The following is a 14726-nucleotide window of genomic DNA, read 5'->3' as shown; positions in this document are numbered from 1 at the left end:
TCTGCTCCATGGTCAAGCCGCAAATGGTGCCTATATCCTGGGAAAAAAACACCAACAAAGCCAGAAAAACTATCAGTACACAAAAGTTAGTTTTTCGATAGCAAAAATAGAGTACAAAGCACTTTCAAACTATTTTTCTATGGCGAAATTAAAAGTAATGTTATCTAGCTGATTAAGCATGTTATAGTCTCAAGACAATGTGTTAAAAACAGCACTCCTAGCTTTAAAATAACGTTCCTGAAAAAGTAATAAATTAAATCAGTAAAAAAGAAAGTGGAAGGTGCCCCCCCTTACAGGGAACTGTCCAGCTAAGGGAAGCGCAAGCCAACAGTCAATCCCTCAAAAGCCTCAAGGGAACATGCTCTTCAGCAATCAGTAAATCTCTAAAGGGCTCTGCACCCAAACTTGTCTTAGTCAACTTAGCTCGAGCTACATAACACTTCGTGCCTGGCTAGTGTGTCCTCGACAGGCTTTAACCCCCATATCACAAACGCTACTGCTGAACTACAACCTTTATTAAGACAATGAACTGCATCTCAGTTGCAACCCTGTGAACGATATAGTCATGTAGTTTGCATTTTATTTACTGCGATCAATACGAAAATTACATTCTGCAGCTCAGTATATACTTTTAATTTGTGCTAAACTTTTCATTGCATTTAAAACCCAATATATTTAGTATGGGCCAATCACAATGTGCTATATTTTCTAACCTTTCAGTGCTTATTTTGTTACTGTATCATGTTCTACACTTGCACTTTCTGACTTCAGATCACCTTCTCCACCAGTTGACAAAACGTACAAGGTACAACAGTATGTCAGAAAAGCCTAATGATCATATGTTGAAATACCGAAGGTTGGGCTGGCAACTCAGCACCATAAAAATTGACTGCCAATCATTAGCAGACCGAAGTTCCACTGTGGCGACCCCTAACCAGGAAAAGCCGAAAAGACAAACCAAACAAAACCCTAGCCACTTTGCTGCTTTTTTTTTTTAAACTAGTGTGTTACTTTAAATATTGTTTTAATCTATACAGTGGGCATACGATTGTTCTCCAGCTGGTTTATGTTTGAATAAGAATACCCCCCCTGCCTTTTGTTATCTGTATTACTGCCGTTAACAGTTTCACATTTAGCGGTAAAGGCCACTTAAGCATTCTTACTACTGTCAACAGATCTGTTAACTTGCGTAACGATACTTTTTACTACCACTATGTTGATTAACAGTAAAGATCTAAGCAACTACTGCTTGATGCTGTGTGAAGTGGGTTTATGTGAGAAGGTATTTTTTTCAGCTTAATGTTTCTACTTTGTGTTGGGCTCACTAATGCTAACAAATATTTACATTTGTGATTATTACTGTAGTTTAATGATTTGTGCCACAGTGTAATATAACCACACAAGTAGGATGGTTTATTGTGTGTACACTCACTTAATTTTGTGTCTACACATACACACGTTGAACTGTCTGTGCTTCAGGATGTCAACAGTCTGGTAGCAAGATATGAAGTGTTCTTGTGACTTCCTGTAACTGCTGACCCAACCAGGATGGGCAACTGGTGAGAATATACTGTACTTTGTAGTATCAAAATGCAAGAACACTGGAAAAACTGTCAGTCATACATTATATCTAATGACCACCTATCTGCAAATCTGTTCATTAGAAAAATAAAAATATGCATTAATACCACATAGCCTTGGAAGTAGTACCTACAAGTCATACACACTGCAAACAATGACTAGTGACCTGTGCAACAGAAAAAAAATAAGTTATTTAAGGCAGACATATCAGCAACTGCCAACCCCAGTAGCTAGTCGGAGCACCAATTCACAAGCCAAGTCCGCACACAATCAAGAATAACTTCTGGCAATTTTTCATCAAGTGAAAGGGCATGATTTGTATGCCAAGATGTGAACAGTGTCACTTTCACATTTCTGCCAAATTCATAACAATGGAATAACTCAGAACTGGTGTTCAATTACCACTGCTTTGCAGGCAGGTCTACTTAATTAGAAATAAAGCACATAAAATATGCATGCTTATGCAAATGCACCAGGCACTTTCCAGGTCACACTATAGAACAGCATTTCACAAGTCAGCACACAGGTCAGGAATGGCTGGTGACCCAAATGCTTTCAGAGTGATAAAAAAAAAATCACTTTTTATGCTAAGTTACAAACATATACTATATTAATAACAAAGGTAAAGCCTTGATCCAGACAGATGAGAGTACACACAGTACTAAACGAAAACTTACATTTGACACAGTGATTACCAATCTGAATATGCAATTATGTATATACAGCAAGAGGTTCTCTGGTTTGATACTCGGCTGGGGTGCCTTCTGTGCGGAGTCTGCATGTCCTTCCCTGTGGTCGTGTGGGTTTCCTCCGGGTGCTCCGGTTTCCTCCTACATGCCAAAGACATGGTGTAGATAGACTGGATACTCTAAATTGGCACTAGGCGTAAGTGCATGCCTTCTGTGGAAGGTTGGGCGCTGGGCTGGCAACTAGACATCATAAAACTCCACTGCCAATCATGAGTGGACAGGTGATCCGCTGTGGCAACCCCAAACTGGGAAAGGCCTGAAAGAAGAATAGTGTGTGTACATCATGTTAATAAAACACTTTCTTGACTTATTAATGTAGTTATGTGGTACTTCACTATGTCAAATGAAAGCTTACACAATGCTGGAAAAATTTTGCACTTATAATCGAGTCGCGTTTGACCATTTTATACGCAAGAATGCATACAAACTAAAATTATGTAAATCTCTCAAAAAACAGGTGAAATCTGTGAAACCAGTAAGCAGAAAGTTAGAGATTTCATCTTCACTGATAAATCACACGGATAGTTGGGATCTGTCTACTATAAATTATATTAATAGAAATCTGAGTTATTACAATAAGATTTGCACGTCAAATTAATTGTGCAATATAAAATTAATAAAATGTTCATCTCTCAAAAATGGTGACAAGTAGGTCGAAAAATAAATTCGCATAATTTTAGCTCATTAGAAAGCTGTTTAGGCAGGAACTCTACATGTGTCAGAAGTGTGAAATTGCACTTAGGGTAAATGTGAGAGAGTTGATCGCTTTCTACCAAAAAGTGGGTGGGCCTCATCCAATCCTAATCTGTACTGTATAGGGAACGCAAAAAATAAAAAAACAGTATCAATATCATGTAGTAGAAGTAATGAGAACAGAAATAGTTTTTTGTTGATGGATGCTACAGTAATTCCAAGTATACAAATAAAAAAACAAGTTCGGGCTGTATGAAGAACAAAAGGAGTTACATAAGAGTGTTGGTCACTAGAAGCGATATCCATGAGCTTTGGCTTGAACAGAGTAGCAATGGAAGTGTAAAAAGTTATTTACTGGAATACTGGCGGTGACTACAAGGTCTGAGTAGGTTCTCATTTAGTACAAGTTCTGTTAGCCTTCTAATACAACTACAGGAAGTTTTGGTCATTGCCATTGGGTTTAGATGCCAACCAGAGTTCATGGGCTGCCTTATCTGATCTAACAGTTCTTTCAGATTAATCATTTGCTTTTAAAAACTTCCCATTATAACTGCCAATTCTATACATATTAGGTGGGTATATAAGACTCCTTTGTGAATCAACTGAGGCAATGCCCAGAGTGATGCTATCAAAACAGAATTGGAAAACCTGAAAGAATTTGAGAAGATTGGTAGGTGTGAAATCCAAATTCTGATTACACTATGAGTTTGTAAGATACCGAGTACAGAAAAATGTTCTGTCAATTGAAAAAAAAATCTAAAAAATTAAAGTACATATCCTGTGTGTTGGTGGTGTAGGCAACTCAGGTCAACTGAAGGATAGTTAAAGTCTCTTGCGGTAGTTGATTTGCGACATTTAGAAAGCTGGCATGAACTTATTGGTGTACTGGAAGGGATATAGGTTCAAACTGGGGTGATTTTATTCTGTGTGATATTGACAAAGTTCTATGTGCGGGTCTCTGGAAATACGATTTGATATGATATAGACTGAAAGGATACACCACTACAACTGTCATTACGTTTGACAACGTGGTGGGCGCTAAACGTGGGTATGAATGGAAAGAATGCTTCCCGGGCAAGTAAACCAGGTTGCAGTGATTAGACATATATGGATATCTTACAACTGCAGAAGTGCCTCGAGGTGAGGCATCTGGTCATTTAAAATTCTGGCATTGAGCAGAATCACCTTTATTTGATCCCAAATACATTTGCCAAGATGGAAGGATCAGTTTGCTACAATGGAATTCTCATTAAAAGAGCAGTATCTAAAAAGGCGGCAAAGGCTTCGTCCAGTATGAGGAAACACTTCAATGAGCGGTGTAGACCATCCTATTTCAGTAAGTACTTTAAATAATGTTATTGCCATTTACCTATAGTTTTATTAAAAAATAATACCATCTCTTCTTGTAAGGGCACAGACAAACATTCTTCAAAACTGCAACGTAGAAGAAAAAAAATTGAAAGCACCCACAGTAACATTTAAATTCTTCAGAAACTTCCAGTACTTCATTACACACATACTTTTCAGAAAGAAATAATGTTTACTATTCCACGGGGTTTGGTAATATACCCTTCTTCATCAATACAAACTACCTAGCTCATTAAACAGTTACCAAAAATATCTTCAGTTTTGCTAACCGTATAACCAGAGCTTAGTTTTTGCATCACAGCCAGTGCCCCTTAGTTTAAGAAGATGTTAAGTCACCACCCACTACAACAGCTTTGCAATGCATTAAGTGCCATGACCCTAAAGCCAGGAAAAAGGCAAGATATTAGAATCCCCAATCTTAATGGTGTTAGGGATGATGAACAAAAGCTGATGGACAACTGCATATTGTTAAGCAGGACTAAAGCAGACAGTGACAGTTGGCAAAGAACAGATGAATGTAGCTTTGCTCTGCCACACATACAAAAATGTGTGGCAGAAGGACATCCAACAGTTTTTGACGATTAGAACAGTGAGATGCTGCATTTCTGCCCGCCTGACAAGCCTAAATTGCTTTAGTGGCCTGCAAAGCTTTTGAAAAAACAGTAAACCATCCAGTGTTCCTACCCCCTTTACTAGTTACATACACAAAGTTCCCAAGCACCACACAGAATTATGATTGGGTTTCTGATCATAAAAAGCTGTGTGTGAGTGAGAGAGAGTGAGAGTGAGAGTGATATGACAAGATTCACCATAAGTTTCTCCAAAGGTGAATTTTCCTCCTCCCATAAACAGTGTCCCAAATACAGTACAGTGCAAGCATACACTTCTCGTCACAAAAACCCACCACAGAGCACAAACTTTGGCCAAAGGACCAAAAACCATATCCTTTCAAATACTAATGCATTTTGGATCAACGTATGGGGTTTTTCTTATATCTTGAACACTGAAGTTTAAATATTGCACAATTTAAAATGCCAAGAAAACAAATTTTAGTATATTGTACAACCTCACTTTAAACACTCCAGAAATCAAACATTGTGCAAAATAATCCTCAAGCAATATTTCCCTTTTAAATCACCTAAATATTTTAGCTTCTGGAGTTCATATGTTACAAGCTCTTACCTTTACCCACACCATACAAAAAAAATCAAAACTGATAAGAAATTCTCAGCAGAACATCCCTCCACCACAGGTAAAGTGGAAACCTCCAAAAATGTTTAACTGGAGGAAGAGAAATTCCCAAATGATGCGAAGATATCTTTCCAGAGAAATGCACCTACCATGACCCCTTTAGCTAATAAAATTAAATAAAAAGATACTTCAACTCAGAAGAGGCAGCCAGTCAAGTTTCAATGAGTTAACATGTCTTCTAAATGGTACCCGCAAAAGACAGACAACCTTTGACTCCTTGACAATCCTTCCTATTCTTGTGACAGCACAGCATTCCTTTGCGACACTGCACCAACAAGAGAGGCATTTTCAGAGAGTCATTCATGGAAAGTACCACTTTCCCATTTGGAAGTCTGCCCATCCATATACAGATACTGCTGACAGCACCCTCCCAGCTCAATTTCGGTCACAACCATCTTGTCGACCATGTGCTTGTCCATTCTCTTTGCTCTCTGCAGCCATGTTACCTTCCTCGTTGCCAGGTATGAGTAAGGGGGCGTCCCATGTTACCCATGCTCATTTCCCACAGTTCGTATTCTCCCCTTGACAACAGAACTCTAGCCTAGTGTGACTAACCTCACCAAATCATAAAACTAATGCATCACAAAGCAATAAATGATTGGATCAGGACTATCCATGACAAAGTATTTAAAAAACTGCAATTGTTACAATCACCACCATAGCAGTAAATGTCAATACTTAAGTGTCCGTGACTTGCCTGTAACTAGGAACCAATGTCTAGGATTTTTTTTAAACAGGAAATTGCAAAATTGTCCCATCCACTGAATGTATTAAATATTTTAAACAGCTGTTGCACTTTAACAAAAATGCACTCCAAAACATGGTTTGTTAGGTACACAATGAGAAAAAAACTGCTGTTAAGGCATAACTTCATTTAAATATGTACAGCCATGGCTCTCCATGAACCAGTTATCAAATCCAGAAATAAATCAGGGATGTGTAGTACTAATAACCCAGGGCATCAACAGAATAAGGTAAATGTGAATTTAAATGTGAATTAGCAGCTAACCATTTTCAGAAGTAAGAGTCTACAACTCTAATAGAGTACACTTTACCACCTTTTCTCCAAAAAAAGTCACCAGTATTAAAACGGGGGATTAAGAGGGAAGAAGCTAAAATCTAAGTGAAAAATCAGGAACAGTTGAGAGGTACTCTATTATACATACACACACACCTTAACATGCATATACCACACGACTGAATATACTTTGTGTTATCTATATACAATACATATAACATATGTCTATAAACGCACGTGTGTATATATACACACACCTTCTTTCGGCTTTTCCCGGTTAGGGGTAGCCACAGCGGATCATCTGTCCGCTCATGATTGGCAGTGGAGGAGTTTCACGGTGTCGAGTTGCCAGCCCGGCGCCCTACCTTCCACAGAAGGCACGCACATACATACATCTTTATATTACATGTACACACACACATTATATACACACACACATACATAAAATACATGCTGATGTGCATACAAACATACTTCTGCCATAAAAAAGCAAGACTATGGACACTGTCCAAAAATATTCCACGTCATGTATCAATTTAACAGGCGCAGTGACACAAGGTCAGTTAACAGCAAAAGGAGATGAATTGAGGGGATCAATTCTCCCAGCAAGTAAGATCCTACTAGCAGCCCAAAAACAACGCTCACCAGACTCGCAAAACTTGAGATAATGCAGGTTAAGTGAATCACCGTGTTAGAATACTAGCAGAAAGATCATGGGAGACACAGAAGAGTGTGTGTAGAACCCAGTCTTTCCTAGCTGCACTTTTAAGAAACGTGTCTGCATATTTTACCGTGGACAGTACAAAGTTAGACGCCTAAAATTCCCTTCACTGTGGCACCAAGACAAATTCCGATGCATCTGTGTCAAGGCCACCATGCATCAGGAGAGGTTGTTAAAAACAAATTCGCCAAAGTGGGTAAACACTGCGCTCACCAATGAGCACTTACTATGGGTGTGCCCCTGTGTAGCAGGAGTGGTGCAAATGATCCAAAGTAGTCTGTAACAAAGGCACATTTGCACAATAAACTACTGCAAATTCATACAGAGCAATCAAACTCGCAAGCTACCTGGTGCAGTACTATGCAGTGATCGCAGCTCTGCAATCAGCCAAATCCATAGTAGTTCAACATCTAACAAGAGGAAAAAAGGGAGCGAGTCTTGTCAAATCAATGTAGAAACACAAACAGAAGCCACCACAACAGTCACGTGTGGCGCCATCTATCGGCACTATATCGCCAGGAGATAGTAAAATGTTATCACTAATTTCAATAGTGGTTTTCAGATCCAGACCTTCTGCTAGTAACATCACAAAAGCTTTACAATACAAAACAGCCACAAAGCCCAAAATAAAGTTAGCACAACAGCATCGAGTGGAACACAAAAACAATAAAAGAAAATGCTAACGAAATGGAGAAAAAAAAACGGACTTATCCAACTAACCGAACTTAAAACTGATCTCCCTACAATTTAGACATAACATGTCCTTGAGAAATAACTATATATGCGGGGATGATGCAAACCAACAAGATAATCAGGAATATATATCCTCCCCGATCCCCAAAACAACCCAAGTAACGGTCTTTTCTAAACGTATGACACTACTGTATCCTACAGCTGTAGGACGAGGGAAAACTTTTGTTTATGTAGATGTAGCACGCCAGTATCGTCAAAACATATATTTTCCACACATCGTTTTCCCTGAGGCTACATTTGGGCCCCGAGGACCCGGTACCCCACAGCTAGGCTGGACGCACTTGAACTCAGGTACACATTCTCCCCAAAGGCCGTGGTACGTAACTCAACAGCGCCATATCCACTCAATTCGTCGAAGTTACGTGAAGAGGAACTATGACACAATTCACAAGGTTGGGGCTTTCAGCTCAACGCTTTATAGCCCCTCAACAACACGCAAGACTGGTAACCTCTCCAGACTTACCATCGTCCAGCAGTCGCTCCAAATGTGTAAAGATGCCACAGAAGTTGGGCAAGCTCGCCATCAGCTTCTTCTCAGTCATGAGCTGCATAAGGTAGTCAGGACTCGGCCTCGGTCGCTCCTTGGTGGGTTCTACATTACCGACCATCATTTTGAGAAATCACAAGAGTGCGAGTCAAGCCCTACTTCTTAAATCCAAACTTCGTTTACAGTACTTCCCCAGCTGATACCGTGTACCCAGAACTCGCTAGTGCTCCTGCTGTTGATCTATAGACGTTTTTGTAGTGTTTGCTCTCCTAACAATCCCCAGACCGTCCCAAAGCGGCGCCGCTACACGGTGAAAATCCCCAAAAAGCAATAGCCTCACAACCCGAACTCGCGCAACTCAACTCCAAGTCTCAGCCAACAGCGGCAACAGCCTACCCTCGAATTCCTGAGGGGGGAGTGGGTGGAGCAAAAGGCACTGCCCGTTCTCTGATTGACGCTCTTACCACCTATCAATCCGGTACTACATAAACAACTGCGAACAGTTGAAGGGCAACTTATTACTACAAAAAGATAGGCGTTAGCGCTGTCCTATAGAAAAGAAGCCTTTGATCGTAGGGCGGAGTCAGTACATGATTGATAGGTTGTTAGAGTAAAGGAATGGAGTGTTTCTGTCACGGTTTTTAACGAAGCGACTTTAGTTATCGCTGTGATTTGTGCTGAGCGATTCAACTATGTAGTAATGTTTTTGATGTTTATGTTAAGAATAAACAAATTAGTAACAAAACAACGCATCTGAAGTGTTGTATAACGTTTTTTAGGTAGTCGTCTGCTAGTTCGTGAATCATTGAAAATTATACTATACCGTATTTAAAAGAGGAATGATGGCTTCGCGGCCATCTCCAAATCCATGGAAAAGAAACTAAATGACGTTGTTGGAGTATTTATAAATAAGTTTAAATAATGAAAAACACGCGAACCTCGCAAAAGCTGGCATTGCTGTTCTATATGTACTATTACTACGTGTAGTTTAAAGGTTACTGCGAAACTGTCTTTTATTACCTGTGTTGCCGCTATGTCTGCTCTATTCTTGTAGGTATTCAACTACTCATTAAAGACTGGATTGCTTTGCTGTTCAAATAGGGTGATGTTCAGGCGTCTATAGCTCTCTCAGATTGTTCCCGATTTTACAGAACACCCCCCAATCAACCTAATTTTTTGCATTGTACATAGTAAATAATTTTGATTTGCTAGTACATTTTATAAGGACTGCAGTTTGTAACGCCGTGTGTTAGTGTTTTTTACTTGCTATTCAAAAAAAAGTATATTCCTGTAAATCTATTGTTCTATTAGCTTATTTAAGTATTGCTCCTAATTTGTTTGTTTTTTTTTTTTTTTTTGCCCCTAGGGGTATTTAAAAATCGTCCCTTTATTTTGGGCCTCTTATTTTTGGCTTTGTTTCCGATTTTTGAGTAAAGTTGAGAGGTGTTGCTGTCTGTTTTAAACACACCGCGATTGTGTTTGGATTCCTCTGGGACGAGTGCACCGTCTGCGTCTGAAGCAATCACGGTTTCAAACGAGAATGTTTTAAATTCCTCAAATATTTGCTTGCGGAACACGAGTTACACTAACCTAAACATTGTCTTTGCTACTGAAACTGCCCTCTTCTCTTTGCACGGGGTGTAACTTCGAGGGGCACTGCATATTTTCAACTTCTTAAAGCAAGAAATCTGGACAAAACCATAAATACAAGTGGGGCAAAGGCCCGAAAGTATGGGCAATGTTTGTCTTACAAACTTAGTTGATAGAATAATGTATATTTTAGCATGGATTTTTCCTAAAGGGTATGAAGTCTGAAACTATTTTTGTTTTCTAACTTCAGTCGATTTGCAGCTAATCGGTCAGAAAGCCACATTTTTTATGAAAAACGGACCAAAATACGAGGCAAAAATCTGGACACTTAATACAGTTGATAGGTATGCTGATCAGTTGTAGCGCCACTGATCAGAGTAATGGGATTTTGCTTTCAGGTAATTAATTGTATTAGATCTTAAATAACATATCTCCCTGTGCTCGTTTCTGTATACAGTACTGTTTTCCACGAGGCTTCAAGTACTGACTTGTTTTTCCAAGGCTTAACCGTGCCTGAAAGTGTGCGATTTTGCTTTTTTCTAAATGTGTTCTATTTATCAAGAAGTGTTTTTGAGGATTTTTTTCGCACATACATTCAGAGATGTTTGTATTTACACGTGTGTGTTATGTATTATTTTCTGAGACGTGTAGGTGAGCATGTCATGGGTAGTTTTATATTTGTCAACGCTAACAGACACCAACAGATTTAAATAAAAACAAGGAGCAGATTGACACACGGAGTCTTTATATTTATGTAGAGTATCTTCTTCTTCTTCTTCTTTCGGCTTTTTCCCGGTTAGGGGTCGCCACAGCGGATCACCTTGTCCGCACATTGAATGGCAGTGGAGTTTTACGGTGTCGAGTTGCCAGCCCGGCACCCAACCTTCCACAGAAGGCACACTCACAAGCACACCTAGGGCCAATTTAGAGTGTCCAATCCAGCTGCAGCATGTCTTTGGGATGTGGGAGGAAACCGGAGCACCCGGAGGAAACCCACGCTTCCACAGGGAGGACATGCAGACTCCGCACAGAAGGCACCCCAGCCGAGGATCGAACCGGAGAACCTCTTGCTGTGAGGCAGCAATGCTAACCACTGCACCACCGTGACCGCCCATGTAGAATATGTAAGTATATATAACATTATTTTAATATGAATGCAGATGTCTACTTTACTTTAAACTGTTAAAATCTATTGAGACTTAAATAACTGTAATCAGGGTTGGAATAAGTAGAAACAGTCCATACCATTAACACAGACTTTGGGAGTAAACAGTAATGAAACAAGCAAAGGAATTGAAAGCAGTTAGTGTATGCAAAAGTAATACAATTATAGGTAGGTATAGTAAAATCGTCTTGGTGGTCTTTAATATTACTAAGCACATGCACTATGAGTACACATTAGGATTTCCCTTATTTTATATTTTTAGTATTGATAATTCAGTTTTTGTTCTTCTAGACAAGTGCACTTATCCAGTTAGTAAATGAATAAATGCATATTCTAAACATCTCCTTGAGACGTCTCCATACCTATGTGTTGTATGCCTCATTTATATGTGCTGTTCTGAAAATAGTTTGAGCATATAATGGACACAGTAGTTTGAGCATATAATGGACACAGTAGTTTCAGTCTCCACATATTTATTAATGTTTTACTGTGTATGTACACTTGGGGTACATTCACAGCAAATGACATTGCAGCCAGAGTATCTGAAAAATGGAAACTAATGAAGCGCTTACAGCTAATCCATATGGAAACAAGTTGTTTCATGCAGTACTTGTCCTGCATGATTACAGACTGTAAAAATGGTGCCTGTCTTATACTATGTTCAAATTGTAAATATAAAGAATTTGTAACACTGCTGATCTGTAAATTAAGTACACGTTGATCAAAATGCAGACTAAGTGGTCACGTGAGTGAAATAAACATAAAAAGCAACCAAAAGTGGCTTTCAAAATAAAAACAGAAATATTTCTTTTGCAAAACAAATTATGCTATGCAATTTTTGGCACCATCATCTGAATTTAATTTGCAGTGCAATTTTTGAATAGCATTACAGTGAAAATGTATTAATGGCAAACGTTGCAGTGATCACCATATTGTAAACTTATATGAAGTAGTGTGGGCTGGTTTCCTTATGCAGTGAGTTTATATGTACTGCCCATAAAAGGGACAAATGCATTAAAAAAAGAATAGATTATGATCCACTCATGTGGATCAACAGTAAAATCTCTCCCTCATAACTCTGGGGCTGAGGGTTCACTTCTAACTTCTGTCCACTGAGTGAAGTTTGCATGTTCTCCCCATGTCTGTGTGGGTTTACCCTCAGGGTGCTCCACTTTACTCCAAAAAGAACTGGTGGTCTATCACTGTCAGTGTATGCAAGTATGAGTTGTATGTATGGATGTGGACGGCTATATACAAATATGTTTGTGTGTTATGTATTTGTATGCGTATATGTACAAAATGTACGCGTGTGTGCTTGATTCGGTATCTGTGCTACCAGAAAAGGTTCTGATCGATTTTAGTCTTCCATGTTGGGAGATTGTTGATGCACTCTCTCTTTTCTCCTCTTTGTTTGCTTCTCGTTTATTCTTTTACATGAAGGCATGTTTTTCTGTACTTAAATCAGGGTTGCATTTTTCAGGTTTCTTTATTTAGCCAGTTGGAAACGATGCACCTCAACTATTTAAGCACTGTATGTAATATTGATGACATCTGGCAAAGAGCTCATGCCAGATTAAAAGCTTCAATAATTGCAAAACTTTTCTTGGGCCAATAAAATGTGTTGCATCATATATTCCAGTGTCTTTGTGTTATGTGCTCCATAGTGAACCTCTGCCATTATTGAAAAGGGGTACTGGAACTAGCCCACTTTTTTGGTTAAAGTTAAAACATTTAGTTGCACTTCCTTTGTTGTCCTAGGTCTGTTTCTGTGATTTTTATATATATATATATATACACACACACACACAAGATATGTCTTGCATTTTAAGTAGGAGGAGAGTCAATGGAGGGATTTATCAAGGTTTACCACAAAGTGTACACTTCTGTGTAACCTTTCTGAGTGAATAGACCACACAAGTATTGTGGTAGGACTGTTCTTGAATTCAGAAAGTGTACACAAATTGTGCTCTTTGTAGTAACCTTTATGAATCCTCCGAGTGCTTCAAAACAAGTGTGTCTGATGTACAAAAGCAAGATGATGTTGTACTTCACATTTTTTTCATAGTAAGGTATATACAAAGTTGTTTACATTTGTGATTTATGGTTATATAAATGAATAAAAAGGGTCAAGAAGTGTTTTGCAGCAAATGTAAGCATGAATGTGTCAGTCAAAACGATTGTTTAGGTACTGGTGCATCAGCAGTGCTTGCATACTGATTTGAGTTTGGTAAGAAACTCTTGCGCAGTTTTAAACTGGATGAGTGAACGGGATATGTTTGTGGTGGTTGTAACCGAGAAGACTGAGCAAAAAGTGGAAATGTGTTGTTTAGCAAGTTGTATCTCAGAGGACAAGAAATGTCATTGTTGCTAAATGGTAGAGGATACTGCAGACTGTTCATAGTTTGATTGCACCAGTTTAACCATTTGAAAAGTTTTTCAGAGAAACTCTAGAGATTTTAAATAAACTATTGAATACAGAAATCCTTTATAACAGTTTATATAGCTGATTTAGACAGCTGTAGTGTGAATTTTTTTTTGTTTTATTTTTCTTGTTTACTGCTGATATTGATTGAGGGGTTGAGAGAGATGCTGCAGAAATTAACCAAGAACGGTTGAGAGATATGCTGCAGAAATTAACCAAGAACGGTTGAGAGATATGCTGCAGAAATTAACCAAGAATGGTTATGTGTGTAGAAGGAAACGGTTATGTGTGTAGAAGGATTCGCTAATTTTCTGCACCAGTGATCTAGACAGACAAAGCCTTTTACTATGTGTATGGTACCAATCTTTGGTTGTCAACGCTGTTTACCTAACTCCTAGAGAAGAGAGAGTTTAATGGGCAGGAGGTGGTGTAGGGATGACATGGGTGTGGCCACCTGGCTACATGAAGTAGCGCATTCCTTGTGAGGTTAAAGTCTAACTTTCAGTGCTGACATACCATTCAATTCTCCAAACATCCCCAGTGTTTGATTAGATGAGGGCCTGTCTGGATGGCTGTCATCCTAGGAGATCTAAAGGGGATCCCTTACCCCTATGGCAAGGTGACCAACTGTCACGGTTTGGAAGTCTGTGTTCTGGAATCCCAAACATTGTCTTTAGGATGCAGAAATATCTCAGTTTAGACCGCTTAGTCTGAATGGTGACCTGGCTTCCCGGGGCAGCCAGTCCCCCCTGTTTTCCCTTCCTGAGCAGCTTTGGAACCTTTGCAATTTTTTGTGGATGTCATTTGGGTATGGGGTAAAGTCAGATGCCTTTGCTTGGGAGGAGCTTTCCAGGCCCTGCTGCCGTCCATCTGTCACTCCCAAAAGGACTTCCGTTGTGGAGGGGCTCGTCCTGACCCCTCTCACACA

The 14726-nt window shown here is 39.2% G+C and overlaps 1 protein-coding gene across 2 annotated transcripts in view; it reads right to left on the bottom strand.

Moving 5' to 3' along the window:
- The window catches only part of LOC122811194 (protein quaking-A-like), a 466526-nt gene extending 457492 nt beyond the window's left edge, over positions 1-9034 (bottom strand). Inside the window, exon 1 of one of the 2 annotated variants that reach the window (XM_044082883.1) lies at positions 8598-9034. In XM_044082883.1, coding sequence (XP_043938818.1) covers positions 8598-8745 — 148 coding nt within the window. In that variant the 5' untranslated portion in view covers positions 8746-9034. The remainder of the gene's footprint in view (positions 1-8597) is intronic. The other variant, XM_044082875.1, reaches the window with a different exon arrangement.
- Positions 9035-14726: the final 5692 nt, after the last annotated feature.

Source organism: Protopterus annectens, chromosome 1.part1 (genome assembly GCF_019279795.1).
Source record: "Protopterus annectens isolate FY-2018-M chromosome 1.part1, PAN1.0, whole genome shotgun sequence".
NCBI lineage: Eukaryota > Metazoa > Chordata > Ceratodontiformes > Protopteridae > Protopterus > Protopterus annectens.
The sequence above is the reverse complement of the archived record's forward strand: the minus strand, read 5'-3'. Positions and strand labels throughout refer to the sequence as shown.